Source organism: Bactrocera tryoni, chromosome 4 (genome assembly GCF_016617805.1).
Source record: "Bactrocera tryoni isolate S06 chromosome 4, CSIRO_BtryS06_freeze2, whole genome shotgun sequence".
Taxonomy (NCBI): Eukaryota; Metazoa; Arthropoda; class Insecta; order Diptera; family Tephritidae; genus Bactrocera; species Bactrocera tryoni.
The window spans coordinates 16,979,818-16,998,986 of record NC_052502.1 but is presented as its reverse complement, the minus strand read 5'-3'; the positions used below and the strand labels follow the sequence as shown (position 1 = coordinate 16,998,986).

The following is a 19,169-nucleotide window of genomic DNA, read 5'->3' as shown; positions in this document are numbered from 1 at the left end:
AAGTCGTTGATAATTTCGTCTATCTTGGAACCAGTATTAACGGCAATAACAATGTTAGACTCGAAATCCAACTCTTGATTAAGTAGGCAATTGAGAAGTAAAATCATATCCATAAGAAGCAGAGGAAGAGCAAGATCTCCACTCCGTTGGAAGGATCAGGTGGAGAAGGACCTGGCTTCGCTTGGAATCTCCAATTGGCGTGACATTGCGTAACGAAGAAACAACTGGCACGCTGTTGTTAACTCGGCTATAACCGCGTAAGCGGTGTTTACGCCAGTAAAAAAGAAGAGGAAGTCAACTATAGACACCGGGGTCCACAAATTCGGTAACTAGAGGCTTGAACAGTTTTGGTTGGATTTGGACACTTTATGGTCATAAGATGACATAATCTAAGGGCGTTATTGGTGCATAGTTTTATCTCATTTTATTAATTGCTTATTGATTTGTGTATTGGGAAGTGAAGGAATCGGATGGATTTTAAAATTTTGCTATGTATATGGAAAGTAGGCGCGGTTGTAGTCCGATTTTGTCCATTTTCGTACTGTGACCTAGGAATGTAAGAAGAATGCCACGGATTAAATTTAGTCGAAATTGGTCGGGCTGGTTCCGAGATATGTGATTTCACCTAAAAGTAGGCGGTGTCACGCCAATCATACAATTTTTATGTCGCGATTTAAATTTAGTCGAAATCGATCGGGCAGGTCCCGAAATATGTGATTCACTTAAAAGTGTGCGGCGTTACGCCCAACATTCAATTTTCACACCGGCTCCCATAAAGCCTTCTCATACTATCTCGAGTGTGAAATTGTAGATATGTCCCTGGCATATTTAGTCATTGATTTACCGCACTTTTCGTATAGTTTTACAGTTTTTATATGGGGAATGGATGGAGTTATATTCGTCCTTTTTATCAGTGTTGATGGTGATGAATCGTTTTCCATATGATAGTGTTTTGGGGGCGTGGCAGTGGTCCAATTACGCCCATCCGCGAACTCGTAATTTTTTTGTACCAAAGAGCCTACATACCAAGTTTCATCGAGATATCTCAATTTTTATTCAACCTATGGACGGATAGACAGACAGTCACCCGGATTTCAACTCGTCTCGTCAACCTGATCACTTATGTATATATACATAACCCTATATCTATTTTGCTTTATATGAATAAGACTATTATACTCTGTAGCACCGGGTCGCAAGATTATAAAAATATACCGATATACTTAATTAAAAGATTTCCAACTAAACCATATGATTACCGATTAATACTTCGCGTGTGAGGTTGAATGGAAATCCAACTGAAGTAGCAATGATTAATCACCACTCGTATAATTCCCAACGATTTTGCGTCTCACAGAGGCAAAGCCCTGCAATGATATTACAACTAATTGATGGCAAAGTGCAAAAGCTTTGCAAATAATTGTAATTTATTTATAAGAAATGAATCCAAATGGGAAACTATGAGGTAAACAAATCAAACTAAGCCGCCTGAGGAGAGTGCCGATTGCAAGCAACACACCGCTCACTTGTGCTACGTCTCACGCACACACTTGCAAATAAACAAATGTGTATGCAAGTCGGCATCTACAATCGCACATTTGCATTTGCTCTCCTCTAATTCCACATTGCACCTCATTCTAAACAAAAGCGAGCGCGAGTTTTATTTCAAAGTTTATTTTTCTTAATCTTCAAAAGCGACGACAGCAAAAAAGCGCTAAATACAGTAGAAAGATAAGCAAATGCAACAATTATAAACAAATATACTTAATTATACATGAAGTAGAATCTCATTACTGGGAAAACAGACACAGATAAGCTTTAAGCTGCTTCGTTTTACATATTCTTAGATGTGCTTATATTTATGTTTAACTTTATCAGCTTATTACTTGAATTTATTTCTTTTTATTTCCTCACTCGATTTCATTGAAATATAATATAATATTTAGACCTTGAAGTCCATCTACTATGCACATACTATTTTTCATTCAACAATCGCTCCTATTTAGTCAACAACAACTTCAAAAGTGTTAATATATACCTCTGTATATAAAAGGTGATCCCTTACGAAATTTTTTTAAGGAAAAAACAGAAGGACCAATGATTCCACCAGCCCATAATCCACATCAAATCGTTGTTTTTTAGATGAAATTACAGCTCTTATATCTCTTCGGGCTGCTCTCCATCCCAAATGCGGCAATTTTGCTTTTTACATACCCATTAAGCCAGAAATAGGCCTCATCGCTGAACAAAATATGACGTCGGATCTTCTTGGCACTTTTCAAGTGCGCTAAGAGGGCACCGATGTCGCTTGGGAAGGTCGAGCGGCTCCAGTTCTTGCATAAGCTGTATTTTGCACGCTTTCAATTTAAGATCTGGACGGAAAATGCACCAAGTCGTTGCATATGTCCGTCCGAGCTGCTGCGAACAGCGCCGGATGGCCTCCCCTAGATCTTCGTGTACCTCTCAGCTACGGCTGCTATAATTACTTCTCTGCGTGCTGTCGGGCCAGTATAGAATGTATGTAGATTTCATACAAACCGATCCAAACCAAGTTCTTGATTGCTGGCATTGATTCCAAACCAGGCCCGGAGGAATTTTTCTGCTCATAATACCTGCTCAGGCCTTTATATACACCGGGAGTGAAACACGAATTACGTGGCCCCATGTTGCCAACGCACTACTGCGACCTTAGCATCTATGGCTGAGCGACCTGCACCAAGTTGGGGCACTGCGCCGGCACTTTACCCGAATGGCCAACAAAGGACCCCTACGTACCATAGGAGCTCAACCAGACAGCATGACTCCCATCCGCTTAGTCCCCTCCCCCAACCTTCATTTCGCTCCAGACCTTGTGCGAGAGCTACTTAGCAACTCCTGGTCCTTGAACAGTGTGTCAGATCATCATACTTCGGAACGTTACATCAGTCAAATGCTATTCCTGCCCCAGCAACACCCTACAGAGGCGTAGTCAACCAACACCACAGTGCGACAAGCGCCCCTGCGGGTTCCATAGCTGCAACAACTATCACCTCCCTCATCCTCAGGATCACTCACGGACCCTCGCAACAAACCGATGCAAATTAATGTTGTGTGGAAACTTTTTTTTGACGAGATATATTTACGAAACTTGGCATGGATTATTGACCAAGATAATGAGACAAAATGTGTGTTGAATTTGTTTAGAAAACGTGATTTCAACAATTTTCATCGGAAAGCATTAAACTTTTTTCCTATGAAGGTCATTACTCGCCACTGAAGTCAGGTCAATCACGATGTCGTTCTCATTAAATGACTTGGAGAGAATAAAATAATCCTCAACTCTTATTGTTCCAAATTAGTAGGTGAATTTGGAAAGCAGTTTCTCTGAAACTCTAGTGTTCCTTGATAGAGTAGTCGCCATAACGGAACTGTTTGATTCCTATGCATATTGAATCCATATAATATACCATACCTTTGGCTCCGTCCAACCTTAAAGGTTTTTAAACCCGAAGAAATTAGTGAACTTATATTAATTCGAATATAGACGTCAGCACTGAGAAAAACGATTTATTTTATTCTGAAAATCTTGGAATATAAATTTAACGTAGCCAATCTCAAAAACTATGTAATAAATAGGGTAATACCGAAAAATAACGTGAACGTGGAGCAAATGGAACCCGGTGCAACTGAAGCCGTTTTTACATACTGTGGGTTTCAAAACGTCTTACAGATCAAAATATCCTTCACAAAGTAGTTCAACTTATTGGACTGATTTTATACAGGAACACTTGAGTCTCTCTGTGAAACAAAGCTGTTAGGTTTCTTTTAAATTTAAAGACAGATGACGGTTCGCTGGTAAGTCAGTAATAACAACACGTTTTCCACAACAACAGATTATACATAACCTATCGGTTGACCAAGATTTTATCCGGGCAAGAACTGGCGATCAGCGATCTTACCCTGTTCGGATTAGTAAGCAGTTTTGGGATACAGTTCTCCAAAGGTAGATAGCATAGTGCTTAATACACCTTCAAGGTTCAGGAATGTCTTCTGTATCGATGTACAGAACCGATTTTACTTGTTTAAACTTACTGTAGGCATACTAGAACAATGTTCAATTTATACCCCGAATATTTCTCATCATAACATACATACTTATGTATATATAGGACAATCAGTCGTTTCTGCTATCTTCAGCACATGTTTAATATAGAATATTTCCACCGAAAAACTCGGTTTACTGCTAAACTGCTAAACCCCAAGTACCACATGATTTTATTTGTCGACAAACAGTTATGTGTTAACTAAAAATAGACGTCCACGGCACACCTCAAAAAAGTGCCGACAAAAAAACCAATTTCACCGCCAACACACACAAACGCGCCTATCAAATATAAGTGCCTACACTTGTACATACATATCTACATAATTATATGCCAAGTAAGAGCAAGAATTCGGCGGAAAAGAAATTACACAAAAACCCGCAAACTGTTTCATCAGCTAAATAAACAGCTGAGGCACACACAAACAACAATAAATATTTGTAAGCAATTAGGTTAATAGCCGGTCGAATGAAGATGGAAATGAAAACCACAGAAAGCAGGAAGGAAACTCGATGTATGAAATCACAACAAAAAGCATGAAATTGAAATTCAAAATAGTCGGAAACATATGCGGTGAATAGTTTATTTGCAAATAATGTTTTCTATAGTTAATAAGCTACAACTTTTATGCAAATAATTTTTTAATTGATAATAGTTAATGGTTGAGTTAGTTGGCATGTGGATGTGGATTTCAATTTTAAATTTTAATACATAGTAGTACGCAGAAGTATGCCGCTATACACTGTGCACGCGGTGGTCTTCTATAATCTATCTTTCATTTCCGTTTCCTCGAGAAAAATTCCCTAAAAATTTTCTCCATACAAGAGCTTGAATTTGATCGGTCAGCTCATATGACCTTATGCTATAGTCGTTCGATCCGAACTTCGGAGATAGTAGCTTTATTTTGGACAACAATCTAAGCCAAATTTCATACAGATATCTTGGCAAATAGGAAAAATTCCATACGATTTGATTTGGATTGGCCAGTTTTTATGGCAGTTATATGGCATAGTGGTTTAGTATCGGTGGTTTCGACAAATGAGCAATTGGTGACAAATATATTGATATCTCGAAAATTGAGGTATTAGTTCGCGTATATTTAGACAGACAGAAGAACAGCCGAACCTTCTTGGTTACGTCGACTTTGGTTCCCGCGCTGGTCCTTAATATAGTACAAGTATATACATTTTATATGATCACCGTTGTTTCTCAGTTCAGGGTATAAACAAGGTAACCGGTTAACTAGAAGGGAATCCCGCATATTACCAAAAAGCGGGCAAGACCCACGACTATGTTAAATGGGTCGAAAGGTCTTTGAACTGTAACCTTGATCCATCCCTCGGGGTACTAAACCACTCTAAGCGCTTAATCCTGTTTAATCTAATCATTCTCAAGTTACTTCTCCCAAAACGACTGTAATTCTGTTTACAATGGATAAATATAAGTGAATACCGCCGATAGTCGTCCAAAGCGCCAGAAAACGCACGGTCGGCCGACAAGATTTTAGCAACAATTTTTCGGATTTGCAAGGAATTATTTTCAGCGACTACCTCAAACATGATAACATAATAAATATACATTATTCCTCTTCCTTAATGGCTCGATTTAACCTGCCACAACAGAACTCTTTCGAATCTCAATTTCCCACTTAGAAGCCATTCTTTAATACTGCTACGACCAAGATTGCTTGCTTGCTTAAAGACGGTGTGTTTTTACAATATCATCAAGCCCCAAACCAACTCACTGTTGGATAAAATAATAAAACATAAATATATTTATACGCTTACAAATTACTTCAACTGTTTAATTTTTTTTAAATTTTCATAATTTTTCTTTTTTTTTGTGCAAATAGAAATGTTTGGTTTTTATATAAAATATTTATTTTATCCATTCTTTTGGTCGTTTTGGAGGCATCTTGTTACGCACTTTCCACATAATCAACTCCAAACAGGCACGAGAGTCTTCCACACTGTCGTGACCGTTGTTGCCACATTGAATATCGCGCTTTAAGTATTCTTTAGCCAGATTCTTAAGCGAATGACGATATGGAAAACCTAATGGGTGTGGGAACTCGTCTGCTGTGTCCACAACCGTTTTATGAACAATCTTCAGCACACGTAAATCGTTCTCCATGCTATGACCAATGAGTATGGTATCGGCATCGATAAGTTGCAGCAAATCCTTTTGTACTTCGGCAAAGGTCTTCAAGTTTTTGTTTTGATTTTTACATAGATCTCTGGCGGTTACGCCTGAGAAGCGTGTACAATAATCGACAACTTCACATATCGGCTTCACAAAATGGTCATAAACAACTTGACCATCGTAACCAACTAACGATACTCTGGCCACTTCGAGTCCACGTCCAGTGTAACACATTTCACAATCCAATGCGTACACTTTGGCTTCAACATCCGATTTACCAGGGCGTGGTTGTGTGCACAGAAAATCTTTATAGGGTCCGTTGTCCCCATCAATTATCCCATTCCACACGTGCAGCTTATTACGCTCGCAACCCTCTGAGTCTTTCTCACCCCCGCAGCATGTAAACCTCTCCTTAAACTTCCCCCAGTGGTAAATACAATTTTCTTTGGTAAAATATTCACCCGAACCGTCCACATGGAAGGGTCGCGCACAACGTATGCAAACATGTTCCAATAAACATCGGGTCGAATAGTTTGACTGGTTTCGTCGCTTAAATCGGTGTTTGTAGATCGACACAGAGCCTTCTCCAAGGTAACCTTCCACTGGGTAGCCATAGTGACGCAAATCAATTGGTGCCAAGATATGCCCATTATGACGTAAACGTTTCACGAACTTGACTTCTGATAAATTGAGTTCTTTATCTAATGGTGACAAGTCTTTTGACAGCACCACAACATTATAGCTTTCAGTCTTTTTAAGTTTGACCTCTTTTTCTGAAAGACTTTCTAACTCTTTCCGCTTCCTAAGTTCGTCTTCTTCTTGAGTGAGTTCTTCTTGTTGTTTTGATAGCTCTTCAATTTGCTTCCTTATTTCTTCTTTCTGACGTATTAGTTTATTTGTAGCGATCTTCACTAATACTTGTCTTACCTTTAAGAAATTCAGTTTTAGATTTGTAGCCAAAGGTATACGTTCTTCTTGTAACCAGTCAACTAGTCCATGTTTCTGGAAGCTTTGTACGGTCTGTATATTTGGAATTATATTTTTAGATTGTTCCTTTAAATTGCTCATGTTTTAAATGTTTCGTTCTTTGTGAGTATTTAGATGTAAAGTTGTTTAGTATTTTTTCCTTGAGATTTATGTTTTAGAAAACAAACGCTTTTATATAGTCTTCGGTGGAGTTATTATAGTAGATATTAGATGGCTTTTTAGCTGATTTTTTTTCCTAAAAAGATTGTGACGCTATCGTAGTTGAAAAGATACTAGATTTTCGAAAGGATTGTCGCTTCTTTTATAGGTGATTCCCAGTCATTTGGCACACGTTGCAGGTAGGCAGAGGTAACGAAGTTGATTGAAGGAGATTTAACTGCGTTCGGCTTGATCATTCGGCCCTTCGTGGTAATCTTATTTTTGGGACTTTCCAAGAACTTGCTTTGTTGTAGACGACTACCTGGCATTGTCTGGTAACGTAATCCTTTGTTCTAAATTTTTACGTAATCAAATTTTATTTTTATCTTCTGAAACAATGTTGCAAATTTTACCTGTAATCTCCTACTTTTTATTTGGGTCGCCTAGTTTTTTATGTAACAAAAGGATTATTCTTTTTACAGAAAAATCCTTTAAACATTTGTGGAAATGATTTTTAGTGTTACCTGCTGCTTTCTATGAATTATGTTTTATAAAATTTTAGTGAAACGATGTAATTATGATGAAAGTACATTCATGGTCACGTTAAGGATCATGCCTTGCTGCTTTGGTATTTTCATAGTTCCAAATCATTGTAAACGTTAATTGTAAACTTAAAAATAGTCTAAGACTAAGGATAGCTCAGCTTGAACTTGTAGCCCAAATGAGACTGTGCATCGATCCGAAAATATAATAAATAAAAAAATAATATGCAGAATTATAATGTTTTACTGAAAAATGCAAAATTAATTAATCTTATTCTTGAATTTTTTTTCAAGAAATTGTTTGAAAAAAATTATTGAGGGATATTAGATTTTTTTCCAGAATATTTCTATTTAAAAACCTCTGTGGTTATTTGCTTTCTCAGACTAATGTTCGCCCTTGAAACTCGTTTTGTCTTAAAAACGGCGGGGGTTTTTCTACTTGATACAGAATCCTTCTTCCTGGAAATTTTCATTTTTATGTTGTCAATATTTTTGAGATGTTAATATAAGAAATGAACGTGAATTTGAGTGTGAATTAATTCTTATATCGACTCCCTCCTGCGACTAAAATTCTACAATATCGCATATTTCATAATTCATAGATTATCATTCGGAGTTACAAAAGACTATAATTATTTTTTCCAATTTCTTAAAATGTTGTCATGATATTTCAAATAAGCACCATTAACTATTAGATATAAAACCCTTCACAGAGAATCTTTTATAAAAAATCTTTATCTTGATTTGGATTTGTATTCATGGTCCGATCTCAACAATGGGTTCGCAGCGTTGCCTTGAACAATAATCTAAGCTAAATTTCGTGAAAAGTTTTCAATACAATTATGGCAGCTGTGTGCGTGATATAGTGGTCCGATATCGGCGAATCTGTTCAGTGAGCATATTCTTAGGGAGAAAAGAAAGAGCAGATAAAAGAATATGACTAAATCGTCATTCGTATGTGAAATTACCAGTCTCCTTCATGATGGGCCAAAAGATTAAATCTTAGATATAAGTAGATTGGATATATAGTATGTTTAAGTAAAATAATTACTCCATTCAAAGACCTAAACACCATAAACAAGGAGAGGAAAGTTTAGCAAGATGCATAACAAAATGTTTACTCAAAACTTTGAGTTTTTTTTTTAAATCGAGTTGGGTTTCATTCTACAAATAATTTTTTATAATGAAGTTAGCCTTGATTTATTATTTATATTTATTTTTATTAGCTATATTCAATGTGCTTTGGTTAGCTTAGGTTGAATGGCTGATCGAAGATCGCACATGGACTACTTTATGTTGTCAGAAGAACTCCTGGGTTCGAACTACAAATTAGCCAAACCTTCAGTAGCTAATACAAATTTGCACAGGCGTTTAACTTCCAATATATACGCTCTCAAGTGATTAAGTCTTGACCTTCCACCTCATCTTCTTACATACAGCTTCCGCAGATGGCGTCTGGTATAATTCCCAGCCTTACTGCGTGGACGCCAATATAGAGGCTAGCCTTACTGAGAGCTAAGAGATCACTAGATTTCTTGCGATCGATCTTGAGCCAAAAGGTGTTTGGGACAGCGTTGACCAAGCTTTCGCGAAGACCAGCTATTCAGTAGTAGAACACAAGAGGATATGGGAACACCGATCCGCTCCCAATCTACCGATAGCGGTTTAAGGTTGCCATCTCTTGCTAGCTCATCAGCTTTACAGTTTCCTGTGATTCCGCTGTCCATACCAGTCTTAAGCAATAGTCCAGAAGCAACCAGTTATGGCCTATGGGAAAGAAATTGTGTTCCATCAGAACAACGCCATACCCAACGATAGAGATCGCTAGCATTCACCTAATAGTCACCTGACGTGATTTCTAACTGTTCCTAGCTATGGTTAATGATTTTGCTTTTGAAAAATTTGTCTAAAGTGAAGCTTGCGAAAATCGACTGTTCTAGTTTTTTTCCGAATATCGATAAGGGCTTCCATGTGTATATTATGGAATCAACTTCAAAATGGCAACAAGTTTTCGAACAAAACGGTGCATATCTCATCTCAAACGGTTCATGGTAACTATATTAAATGAACCCCTTTATAATTTGCAACAATAACGGATTGGTTATCATTAGACCTATTATTCAAATTTCTTCTCTTTTTCAATTTTGTTTGTTGGAACCCCAAATATTTCTTCAATTAAAAACTAGTTATTATACAGTTTTAATTTGTATCTATTATAGACAACAACTTTAACAGTTTAATTTCAATTTTTAATTCGATATATTTCTTTATTATTTCTTACAACTAACTGCTTAAAATAATATAATAAATATATACAATAATAACAACTATGCTAGATCAATATATTTACGTACTTTCCACATCATCAGTTCCAAGCATGCTTGCGTATCTTCCAAACTATCGTGACCCTCATTCCCACATTGAATTTCGCGCTTTAAATATTTTTTAGTCAGACTTTTAAGCGAACGGCGATATGGGAAACCTAAGGGGTGTGGGAACTCGTATGCTGTATCTACTACCTTCTTATGAACTATCCTCAACACACGCAAATCATTCTCCAAGCCATGACCAATGAGTATGGTATCGGCGTCGACCAATTGCAGCAAATCCTGTTGAACTTCTTTTAAGGTTTTCAAATTCTTGTTTTTATTTTTACATAGATCGCTTGCGGTTACACCGGAAAAGCGTGTATTATAATCTACAATTTTGTCTGTGGGCCGCACAAAATGGTCATAAACCACCTGACCATCGTAAGCAACCATTGTGACCTTAGTTACTTCGAGTCCTCGATCGGTGTAACACATTTCACAATCCAACGCGTACACTTTGGAAGCAGCAGTTGTTTTACCAGAGCGTGGCAGAGTGTGTACGAAATCATTGTAAGGTCCATTTATACCATTGACAACACCACTCCATACGTGTTGTGAGTGACGTTCACAGCCTTCCGAATCCTTAGCACCTGAACAACATGTGTATTGTGTGGTATAACACCCTTTGCTGTATGTACCATTTAGTTTTCCCCAGTGAAAAGTGCAGCTTTCGTGGCTTACATATTCAAAGGAATCGGTAACGTAGAACGAACGCCCACATCTTGCGCAGATTTTCTTTGCTTCTCCTAAAACGTCTGCTTCATCTTCACTTGTTTCGGTAGAATCACAATCCATTGCTGTTGTACAGCTATCTCCTGAATCCGAACTCCTTGAGGGTGAACGTGAACTGCTACTGCTTTCCGACTCGCTCGAATTGCTTCCTCGTAAGCCAAACTGGTGAGGTATATACTTAAAAATTTCGATGCAACCTTCGTGAGTGGTGCTCTCCGTGGGGTAGCCATAGAGACGTAATAAACACGGTTCCATAATATACCGATGTAAATGTTTCACGAACTCAGCCTCCGCCAAATTAAGCTTGGCGAACTGCAGTAAAGGTGTGACAACATGTGTTTTAATATCTTCGACTTTCTCAGATTGGACCTCTAATATAACTTGCTGGTGGCATAGGAAGTCCTCGTCTTCAAGCTGTTCTACAAACTGCTGTTTTTGCATCAGCTGGAGCTCATATTTTCTCCGCAATTCTTGTTGGCGATGTTTCTTCTCTCGTTGTTGTTGCCTTTTCAAATCGCGTTGCTGTTTCAATGTTTCTTGTCGCTTCTTCTTCTGTAATAATCTTTTTCCTTCAAGCTCTTGTTTCTGTTTGAGCTTTTGATCGCCTAATTTTTGTTGTTTACTCTTTTCTTTCTCCAGCTTTTTTCTAATTTCTTGGTCTTTCTTCAGCTCTGCTTGTCTCCTCTCTTTCAACTGTATCAGCTCTTGCAGTTGCTTCGATGACAATCGTTTCTGCCGACGATTCACATTAATAAAAGTAAAGACCCGGTGATCCAACGTTCTTGGTGTAAGATCACAGAAAGTTATCAGAAGCACTGCTGCACGTAGCAGTGGTCTGATGATATAGTCGAACAGTGGTCTAACATCGTGCAGAATCTGACTAAGATAGACTGGTTGCAGTTGTCGTTGATTCATTTTTTAAACGCGATGAGCAAATTTCTATTTTCTCAGGTGTGGTGTGTAGCTTTCGAAGTCTGATCGAAACTATGCCAATGAAAGGATAACAGCTGCTTATATACTCTTAGTAACAGGCAGGTAGAAATTTGAATAACTTTTTGTGCAATCCCTTGGCCCACAGACTTACCTACCACACAGGTACTCAATCAAACGCTCATTTACCTGTGTTACCCCTGGAGTGGTAAACTAAACAATACAAACTAATGATCAATTTAATGCATTTGAACCACAACATAATGCTTGAATTATTTTTCTAAAAATTACTTAGTTTCAAGGTGTTCTTTTCTCCATGTTAATCTCAAAAAATTATATCCGTAGTACTTGTAATTTTAGATAGTTTTATACCCTTAACAGGGTATTCTAAGACTGCCAGTAATTTGGTAATATCCAGAAGAACATATCGGAGCCTTAAGCTATATATAGTAGATATATTTTGTTTATAAGCACAAGCCTGCGAGTAGTATAAAGCCTTCAATGGCGGTCGAGAGCTTGTTGAAGACGAGAGAGCATCGTTCTGGACGACCTTCGAGCTCTTGAACTGATGAAAATATTAAAAAGTGAAAGATGTCGCGTTTGAAAATCGTCAGGTAAGTGCTAGAGAGATGACAGGAGAGCTCGACATCTCTCGCAGGTCCGTTCGAATGACTCTGGTGGATATATGTATTGGGTATGAAACGCTTTCTTACTAGACACATCTCGATAAAGCTGAATATTTTCAAAAAGAGTAACGTAAACAGGTCTCTTTGGACATCCTTGATCGTGCTAATTCCGATCTCACATTCCTGAAGAACATTACAGCTGCCGATGAGACATGGGTGTATGAGCTAACGAGCCGAAACCAAAAAAAGCCACGCCAAAGCCGCTCAAAAATCAGTGTGATGTTGATTTTTTTGACGACATTCGTGGTTTGGTGCGTCATGGATTTGTTCCGGAGGGACAGACGGTCAATAAGAAGATCTATTTGGACGTATTGAGGCGTTTGCTTGAGAACATCGATAACGGCCGGAATTGTGGAAGAACAATTCATGGATTTTACAAGATGATAATTCAGTGGAACCCGTTTTCTGTCGATCGAAGAGATAAAACAAAATTTGCTTGTATGGAAAAGTTTTTTATTTGACGAGATATTCGCGAAATTAGGCATGGGTTGTAATCCAAGACAACGGAACAATCTCCGAAGAAACAATAGCATATAGGGGTACCATATAACTAACCGATTACCAGTTTGTTCAATAAGTTTTGTCGTTTGATAAGAAAAACACAATTTTATAATACAAAACACACTTCATTATTCAATATAGTCTCCCTGAACATTAATACACTTGCTCCAACGATCCTCCAATCTATGGATCCCATCCCTGAAATGAGAATCCGGAAGGTCTGTAAAATACGCTTCTATAGCCGTTATGACCACTTACTTTCATGGAAAACGCTTACCACCCATACATTTTTTGAGTTCTGAAAACCAATGGAAGTCGGTTGGGGCCAAATCTGGTGAATACGGTGGATGCTCCAACAATTCGAACTTCAATTCATGGATTTTAGCCATTGTCAAAAGGCTCTTGTGACACGGTGCATTGTCCTGATGAAAAAGGATTTTTTGTTCTGCAAATCGGATATTTTTTCACGAATTTGTTCTTTCAAAGGTTGCAATAATATTAAGAATTATTTGTTTTACTAGTTTGCAAGTAATCCACAAACCAAATTCCTCTCACATCCCGAACAAACTGATGCCATAACCTTCTTGGCCGATTTCCAGACACGAACTCGTTTCGAAGCCGAAAACGGTTCACACCAGTCTTTAGCCTCTTGTTTTGATTAAGGATCATGGTGATAGACCCAAGTCTCATCCATAGTGATGAATCGACGCACAAAATCCACTTTATCCTTTTTTAAAACGCTCCAAATGTTGCTGAGAAAGTCGCACTCGAATGTGCTTTTTCCATTGTGAGCGAATTCGGCACCCATTCTGCACACAACTTTCTAAAACCCAAAATTTCACTTAAAATATGGCTCACACTGCCTAATAAAATGTGTAGAGCCTATACTAAATCTCTCTCAGTCAATCGACGATCTTCCGAAAACACATTCTGTATTTCCCTTTGTCAAAGTATTTTTTTACAATGGAAAAAATTGCAAAACGACGTCGTGTAGATCATAAAATATATGTTTGACAACTCTACATTCATGAAAAGAATCATTACAGGCGGCGAAACGTGGAGCCTGAAAGAGGTGTTTGACAACGTAGCTGAGAACTCAACATTCATCAAAAACGTATTAATACCAGTGACGAGACTTGGGTCTCGAAAAAAACAAGTTCTCTGAAGTAAAGAATGAGTATGCCAAGCAGAGGCTTACAACAAGTTTTCCATACACTTCGATTAAGCCGCAAAAACTACCGGTCCGATGCGTTCTAACCTTCTCCGGACAGCAAGCATAATCCTGAGACAACGTAACGTATGTAACAAACATAACTTGTGACCATTAAGTGATGAAACATGGATCTACTGGTATACACACAAGAAACCAAAAAACAAACGAAATTGCTGTGAAATCAAGCTTTTTGCAAAAGCAGTTCTATTCTCAGAAAAGATGATAACCCCGTTTTCTGGGATTCTCAAGTTGGTATACATATAGTCTATACATCAACTAACTGGAGAAGCGCAAAACTCTCACAGAGCTTTAATAGATTAAATTTTGACCATGTTACGCTGTTAATGGATTACATTCGTTTACGGGCTTAAAACATCGATTTTTTTTATTATCTTATGAAATTCTACCACATCTCTAGAATATGGTCCTAAGTTTCCAAGTTGAGCCGGGTAATAGTTTCGGAGATACGGCCTTAAAAACTAGACACGCTCGAGACTAGCTAGGCTAAGTGGTTTCTCGAAACTTTGTTTTGAAGTCGATTCTCGAGAAACAACTACACAAACGATGTTCATGAAATTTTACACAGGTCTTTCAGATACAATTTTTAAAGAATCGGACGAAGGATTTTTGTTCCGATTACTATTTAAAAAAAGAAATTGTCCCGAAATTTTCGTTATAAAATTAAATAAATAATTAATTAAATAATTTATAAAATATTTCTTTTTTTATTTGAGAAAACAATTGTTGAAAAAATGCTGTTTTTTACCCGAGGAAACCCCTTGACCAATATTACAAATTTACAATATTTTTAACAAAAAAAATAATTTTTCGCTTTGCTGTATTCAATATTTATTAATTTTTTTTCAACAAAATTAGCAAGAATTAAAAATTGCATATTTAGTCATTTATTTGCATAGAAACATAAAAGATTAATAAAGTTCCGGTATTATTTTTGATCCGATTTGGCGCTTATCCTCTCGCACTCTCCACTTCATGAGCTCTAAACAAATGCGCATATCCTCCAAACCATCAGGACCTTGGCTGCCATCTTGAGTGCCGCGCTTTAAATAAATCTCAGCCAAGTTCTGAAGTGACCGACCGGGGAACAAACCCAATGGATGTGCGAATTCGATAGCTATGTCAACGATATTTTTATGCATAATGCGCAACACACGCAATTCATGCTCTAAACAGTGTCCAATGAGTATGGTATCGGCATCAATCAATTCGAGCAAATCCTGTTGCACGTCGGACAACCTCTTAAAAATTCTTCTTTCAAGTGTATCCGTGCGACTGTTGTCCGAGTAGTACATCCAATAATCTACGATGTCAGTTGTCGGCTGTACATATTGGTCATATACTAATTGTCCGTCGTAGCCCATCAACATTACCTTGGTTACCTCGAGTCCGCGCCCAGTGAAACACATTTTACACTGGAGTGCATACACTTTGGGTGCATCGTCGGTTTTCTCACAACGTGCACGCGTACGTAGGAAGTCATTGTAGGGACCGTTTAGACCGTCCACAATACCACTCCATATATGTAGCGGATGGCGTGCACAACCTTCGGAACCTTTGTGACCCTCACAACAGGTATATTGTGGAATGTAACCTCGTTTCCCTTTATAGGCGTAGTGTAGCTTACCCCAATGATAAGTGCAACTTTCACGATTTAAATATTCGCCCAATTCGTTGACATAGAAGGGTCGCCCACAGCGAACGCAATCTTTCCGCAAGGACTCATCGAATTGACGGCAGTTTTGTTCCTTATCATAGATCATTACACAATCTACATTGTTATCGTTCGTATCTGATATCACTGAAAATGAGCTGTTAGTGCTCGACGATACTATTTTTGGCGATTTGTGTTTTTCCGTCTGTGGAATTGAACCAAACTCAACGAGCTGTGGCTGGTTTTTATCTTCGTCACCTTTGTCAGCGATCGATAAATCGTCGACATTCTTATCGTTCGTCTCTGATATCACTGAAAATGAGCTGTTAGTGCTTGACGATACCATTATTGGCGATTTATGTTTTTCTGCCGGTGGAATTATACCGAACTCAACGAGCTGTGTCTGGTTTTGATCTTCGTCACCTTTGTTAGCGATCGATAAATCGTCGACATTCTTATCGTTCGTCTCTGATATCACTGAAAATGAGCTGTTAGTGCTTGACGATACCATTATTGGCGATTTATGTTTTTCTGCCGGTGGAATTATACCGAACTCAACGAGCTGTGTCTGGCTCTCATCATTGCCACTTTTGTTAGTGATCACTAAATCGTCTACATTATTATCGTCCGTATCTGATATCACCGAAAATGAGCTGTTAGCGCTTGACGATACTATTTTTGGCGATTTACGTATTTCTTTCAGTGGAATTGCACCGAACTCGACGAGCTGTGTCTGGTTTTGATCTCCATCACCTTTCTTACTGATCGCTAAATCGTCAACATTATTATCGATCGTTTCCGATATCACCGAGAACGAACTAAAGCAACTGCTAACAGTAACCCCGTTGTTTGTAATAGATTCTGATAAGTCAACAAGGTCTGGTTGGTGTTTGTGGATCTCCACGCAGCCATCATGAGTGACGCTCTCGACTGGATAGCCATGGCACCTCAAAAGTTTTGCTTCGATTATGTGACGTCGTAAATGCTTGGCAAAATCAGCTTCCGACAAACTGGATTTGGACTGCACAATGGAGTTTGTTTGTATTTTTTCACTGTCATTCGCTTTTTTCAACTTCTCGAGCTGTATTTCCTGCTTCAGCTTACGTATCTCTTGCTTTAGCAGCTCCTTCAGCTTCTCTCTTTTTAAATCTTCTTGACACTGCCGCTTAAGTATTTTTTCATTATCTTTTCCCACCGGTACTTTCGTCTGCGTTTCTTGTAACTTTTGTGGTTGCTCTTGTTTTGGTGTTTGTTTGCTTAATTCACGACACTGTTTTCTTAATATTCGCTTACGATTTAGTATTAACTCCTTTACTCTTAACTCTTCTTCCAGGTGACGCTTTTGTAATGACTCCTTGGCTTTCAGCTCTTCCTCGAGTTGTCGCTCCTGCAGTAATCTCTTTTCTCGAAGCTCTTCTTCCAGCTGTTGCTTTCGCAACATATGCATAACCCTGAGTTGCTCCTCCAAGTGACGTGTTTGCAATTCTCGTTTGGCTTTTAGTTGCTCTTCAAGATGTCGTTTTTGCAACATGTGCTTCGCCCTAACCTCCTCCTCCAGGTGACGATTTTGTACAGAATCTACAAGCTCCTTTTCCAATATTTGCGTTTGCAATATCATGTTTTGCTGTTTTTTTCCATCCCACCTCGGGATCTGCCACGTACAGGTTAAGTCAGCTGGCATCTCTTGTGTTTGCTCGTCTTCCTGTCTTAGTATTTTCTCTGCCTTTTCTTTCTTGAGATTTTGCTGTTGTCGCCATTCTAGTTTCTGTTGAATATATTGTTTCCATTTTTCCTCCTCTTCTGTTTTCAGAAATGCTAGGTTTTGTTGCTCTCCTGGCCATTCTTGTTTCGGTTGGGTCTTCTGAATGGCTTGATATTTTTTCTCTTGCCTTTCCTGCTTTTTATCGTACTGTAAGCGGTTTCGATATTGTTGCATGAAAGTCATTAGACTCCGATTGCCTGTATGAAATGAGAGAAAATTATAAAGATTTCATTAGTCAACCATATGAGAAGTAAGTTTAAACACTAAGTTATAAAACTAAGTTCATTTTAGTTTCAGAAATTCCCGAAAGATCCCTTGTTAGAATATGACGAAGCAGCCTTTCAGCTGCATCGTATTTGGAGTTTCGTTACTCAACTAACTCAGGAACTTCTGCTGTCAGTCGTATTCAACTCAGACCACTCGTTATGTACATATGAGCTCTGCTCTTTTATGAAAAATCTCTTGTATCTCATGGAAGTGCTATAATCTCTTTCTTTGCTATTTTTCTTAATGTACGCTAGTTATTTCTTCAATTCGCAACTTTTCATAAATACAATTTCAACTTACCTCGCCCTGGTCCAATAAAGATCACGTAAACTGGCATGACGCCGAAGTAGTGTTGATGGAAAGTGAAACTAGGGTGATAACGATACATTTTTAATACTTTAATAGAATATTAAAATACTGTTATTATATTTTTTCGATCTCGACTTTTTCGGTTTTTTTATTATTATAGAACTAAGTTAGTTCAGAGATAATATATTCCTCAAGAAAAATATATCTGTAGCTTGTTTTTATAGTATTTTGCTATTTTGCAAACTGCATACGTGATGTCATCGGGTGCAAAGTCGGAACTGCGACAACGCAACGATTTCGTTCGCCTTTATAAAGCGACTTAGTGTGCAGGTAGTCTGCTTACCTGTTACTTATCATAATCCCTCGGAAAATCCAGAAAAGGTGCAAAATACATTTCCAAGTAACTTACAAGGTCAAGGTGGAGATTAAACTATTTACTTAATTCCGATGATGAGATAAGTATATGTGGAGGGTTACGCCCATTTTCTGGATATTAATTTATACATATACATATGTAAATATTAAAAAATATAAGGGTTGTCGAGTTTAGGTTTTACGGCTAATGCTTCCAGTCAATTATACATTAGTCACTTAAATACTCGTATTTCTTTCTATTAACAACACACAAATATTTCGACGAAAAAATTTGATTCAAGGGGGAAAAACCCCTTACATTGTCAAAAGAACACAAAATAAAATTTACAAAGAAGTTAAAGAGATCCCATGTAAAACCATTCATCCTTCTGATACATCAAAAATTAAACGACCCAGATATTAATTGCGAATGCAGGTAGATGACTTTCGATAGATGAAAAACTGAATTGAATCGAATATATG

General features: G+C 37.9%; 3 protein-coding genes across 3 annotated transcripts; all 3 read right to left on the bottom strand.

The window, feature by feature from the left end:
* Positions 1 to 1,833: 1,833 nt before the first annotated feature.
* LOC120773703 (putative exonuclease GOR) lies at positions 1,834 to 7,292 on the bottom strand. Its single transcript, XM_040102737.1, has 2 exons — positions 6,007 to 7,292; positions 1,834 to 1,885 (listed from the first exon to the last, which is right to left on the bottom strand). Exons 1-2 carry the CDS (start codon positions 7,290 to 7,292, stop codon positions 1,834 to 1,836), a joined length of 1,338 nt encoding a protein of 445 aa, XP_039958671.1.
* A 2,926-nt stretch (positions 7,293 to 10,218) lies between these two features.
* Positions 10,219 to 11,907, bottom strand: LOC120773698 (putative exonuclease GOR). The gene is made up of 3 exons (XM_040102730.1): positions 11,494 to 11,907; positions 11,109 to 11,301; positions 10,219 to 11,000 (listed from the first exon to the last, which is right to left on the bottom strand). The coding sequence occupies exons 1-3, from the start codon at positions 11,905 to 11,907 to the stop codon at positions 10,219 to 10,221; spliced, it is 1,389 nt and encodes a 462-aa protein (XP_039958664.1).
* A 3,344-nt stretch (positions 11,908 to 15,251) lies between these two features.
* On the bottom strand, positions 15,252 to 18,411 carry LOC120773694. The gene is made up of 2 exons (XM_040102728.1): positions 18,324 to 18,411; positions 15,252 to 17,953 (listed from the first exon to the last, which is right to left on the bottom strand). Exons 1-2 carry the CDS (start codon positions 18,409 to 18,411, stop codon positions 15,252 to 15,254), a joined length of 2,790 nt encoding a protein of 929 aa, XP_039958662.1.
* Positions 18,412 to 19,169: the final 758 nt, after the last annotated feature.

What these genes read in the sequence shown, in the direction of transcription:
- LOC120773703 (XM_040102737.1), bottom strand. Translation starts at nt 7,292, where the DNA reads ATGAGCAATTTAAAGGAACAATCTAAAAATATAATTCCAAATATACAG. An exon ending in GAGTTGATTATGTGGAAAGT is followed by an intron (nt 1,886 to 6,006) that starts GCGTAACAAGAT and finishes AATAAATTCAAG; the next exon opens with TAATAAGCTGATAAAGTTAA.
- LOC120773698 (XM_040102730.1), bottom strand. Translation starts at nt 11,907, where the DNA reads ATGAATCAACGACAACTGCAACCAGTCTATCTTAGTCAGATTCTGCAC. An exon ending in AACGCGATTTGAAAAGGCAA is followed by an intron (nt 11,302 to 11,493) that starts CAACAACGAGAG and finishes TTACTGCAGTTC; the next exon opens with GCCAAGCTTAATTTGGCGGA. An exon ending in CGAGTCGGAAAGCAGTAGCA is followed by an intron (nt 11,001 to 11,108) that starts GTTCACGTTCAC and finishes TTTTAGGAGAAG; the next exon opens with CAAAGAAAATCTGCGCAAGA.
- LOC120773694 (XM_040102728.1), bottom strand. Translation starts at nt 18,411, where the DNA reads ATGTATCGTTATCACCCTAGTTTCACTTTCCATCAACACTACTTCGGC. An exon ending in CTTTATTGGACCAGGGCGAG is followed by an intron (nt 17,954 to 18,323) that starts GTAAGTTGAAAT and finishes CATTTCATACAG; the next exon opens with GCAATCGGAGTCTAATGACT.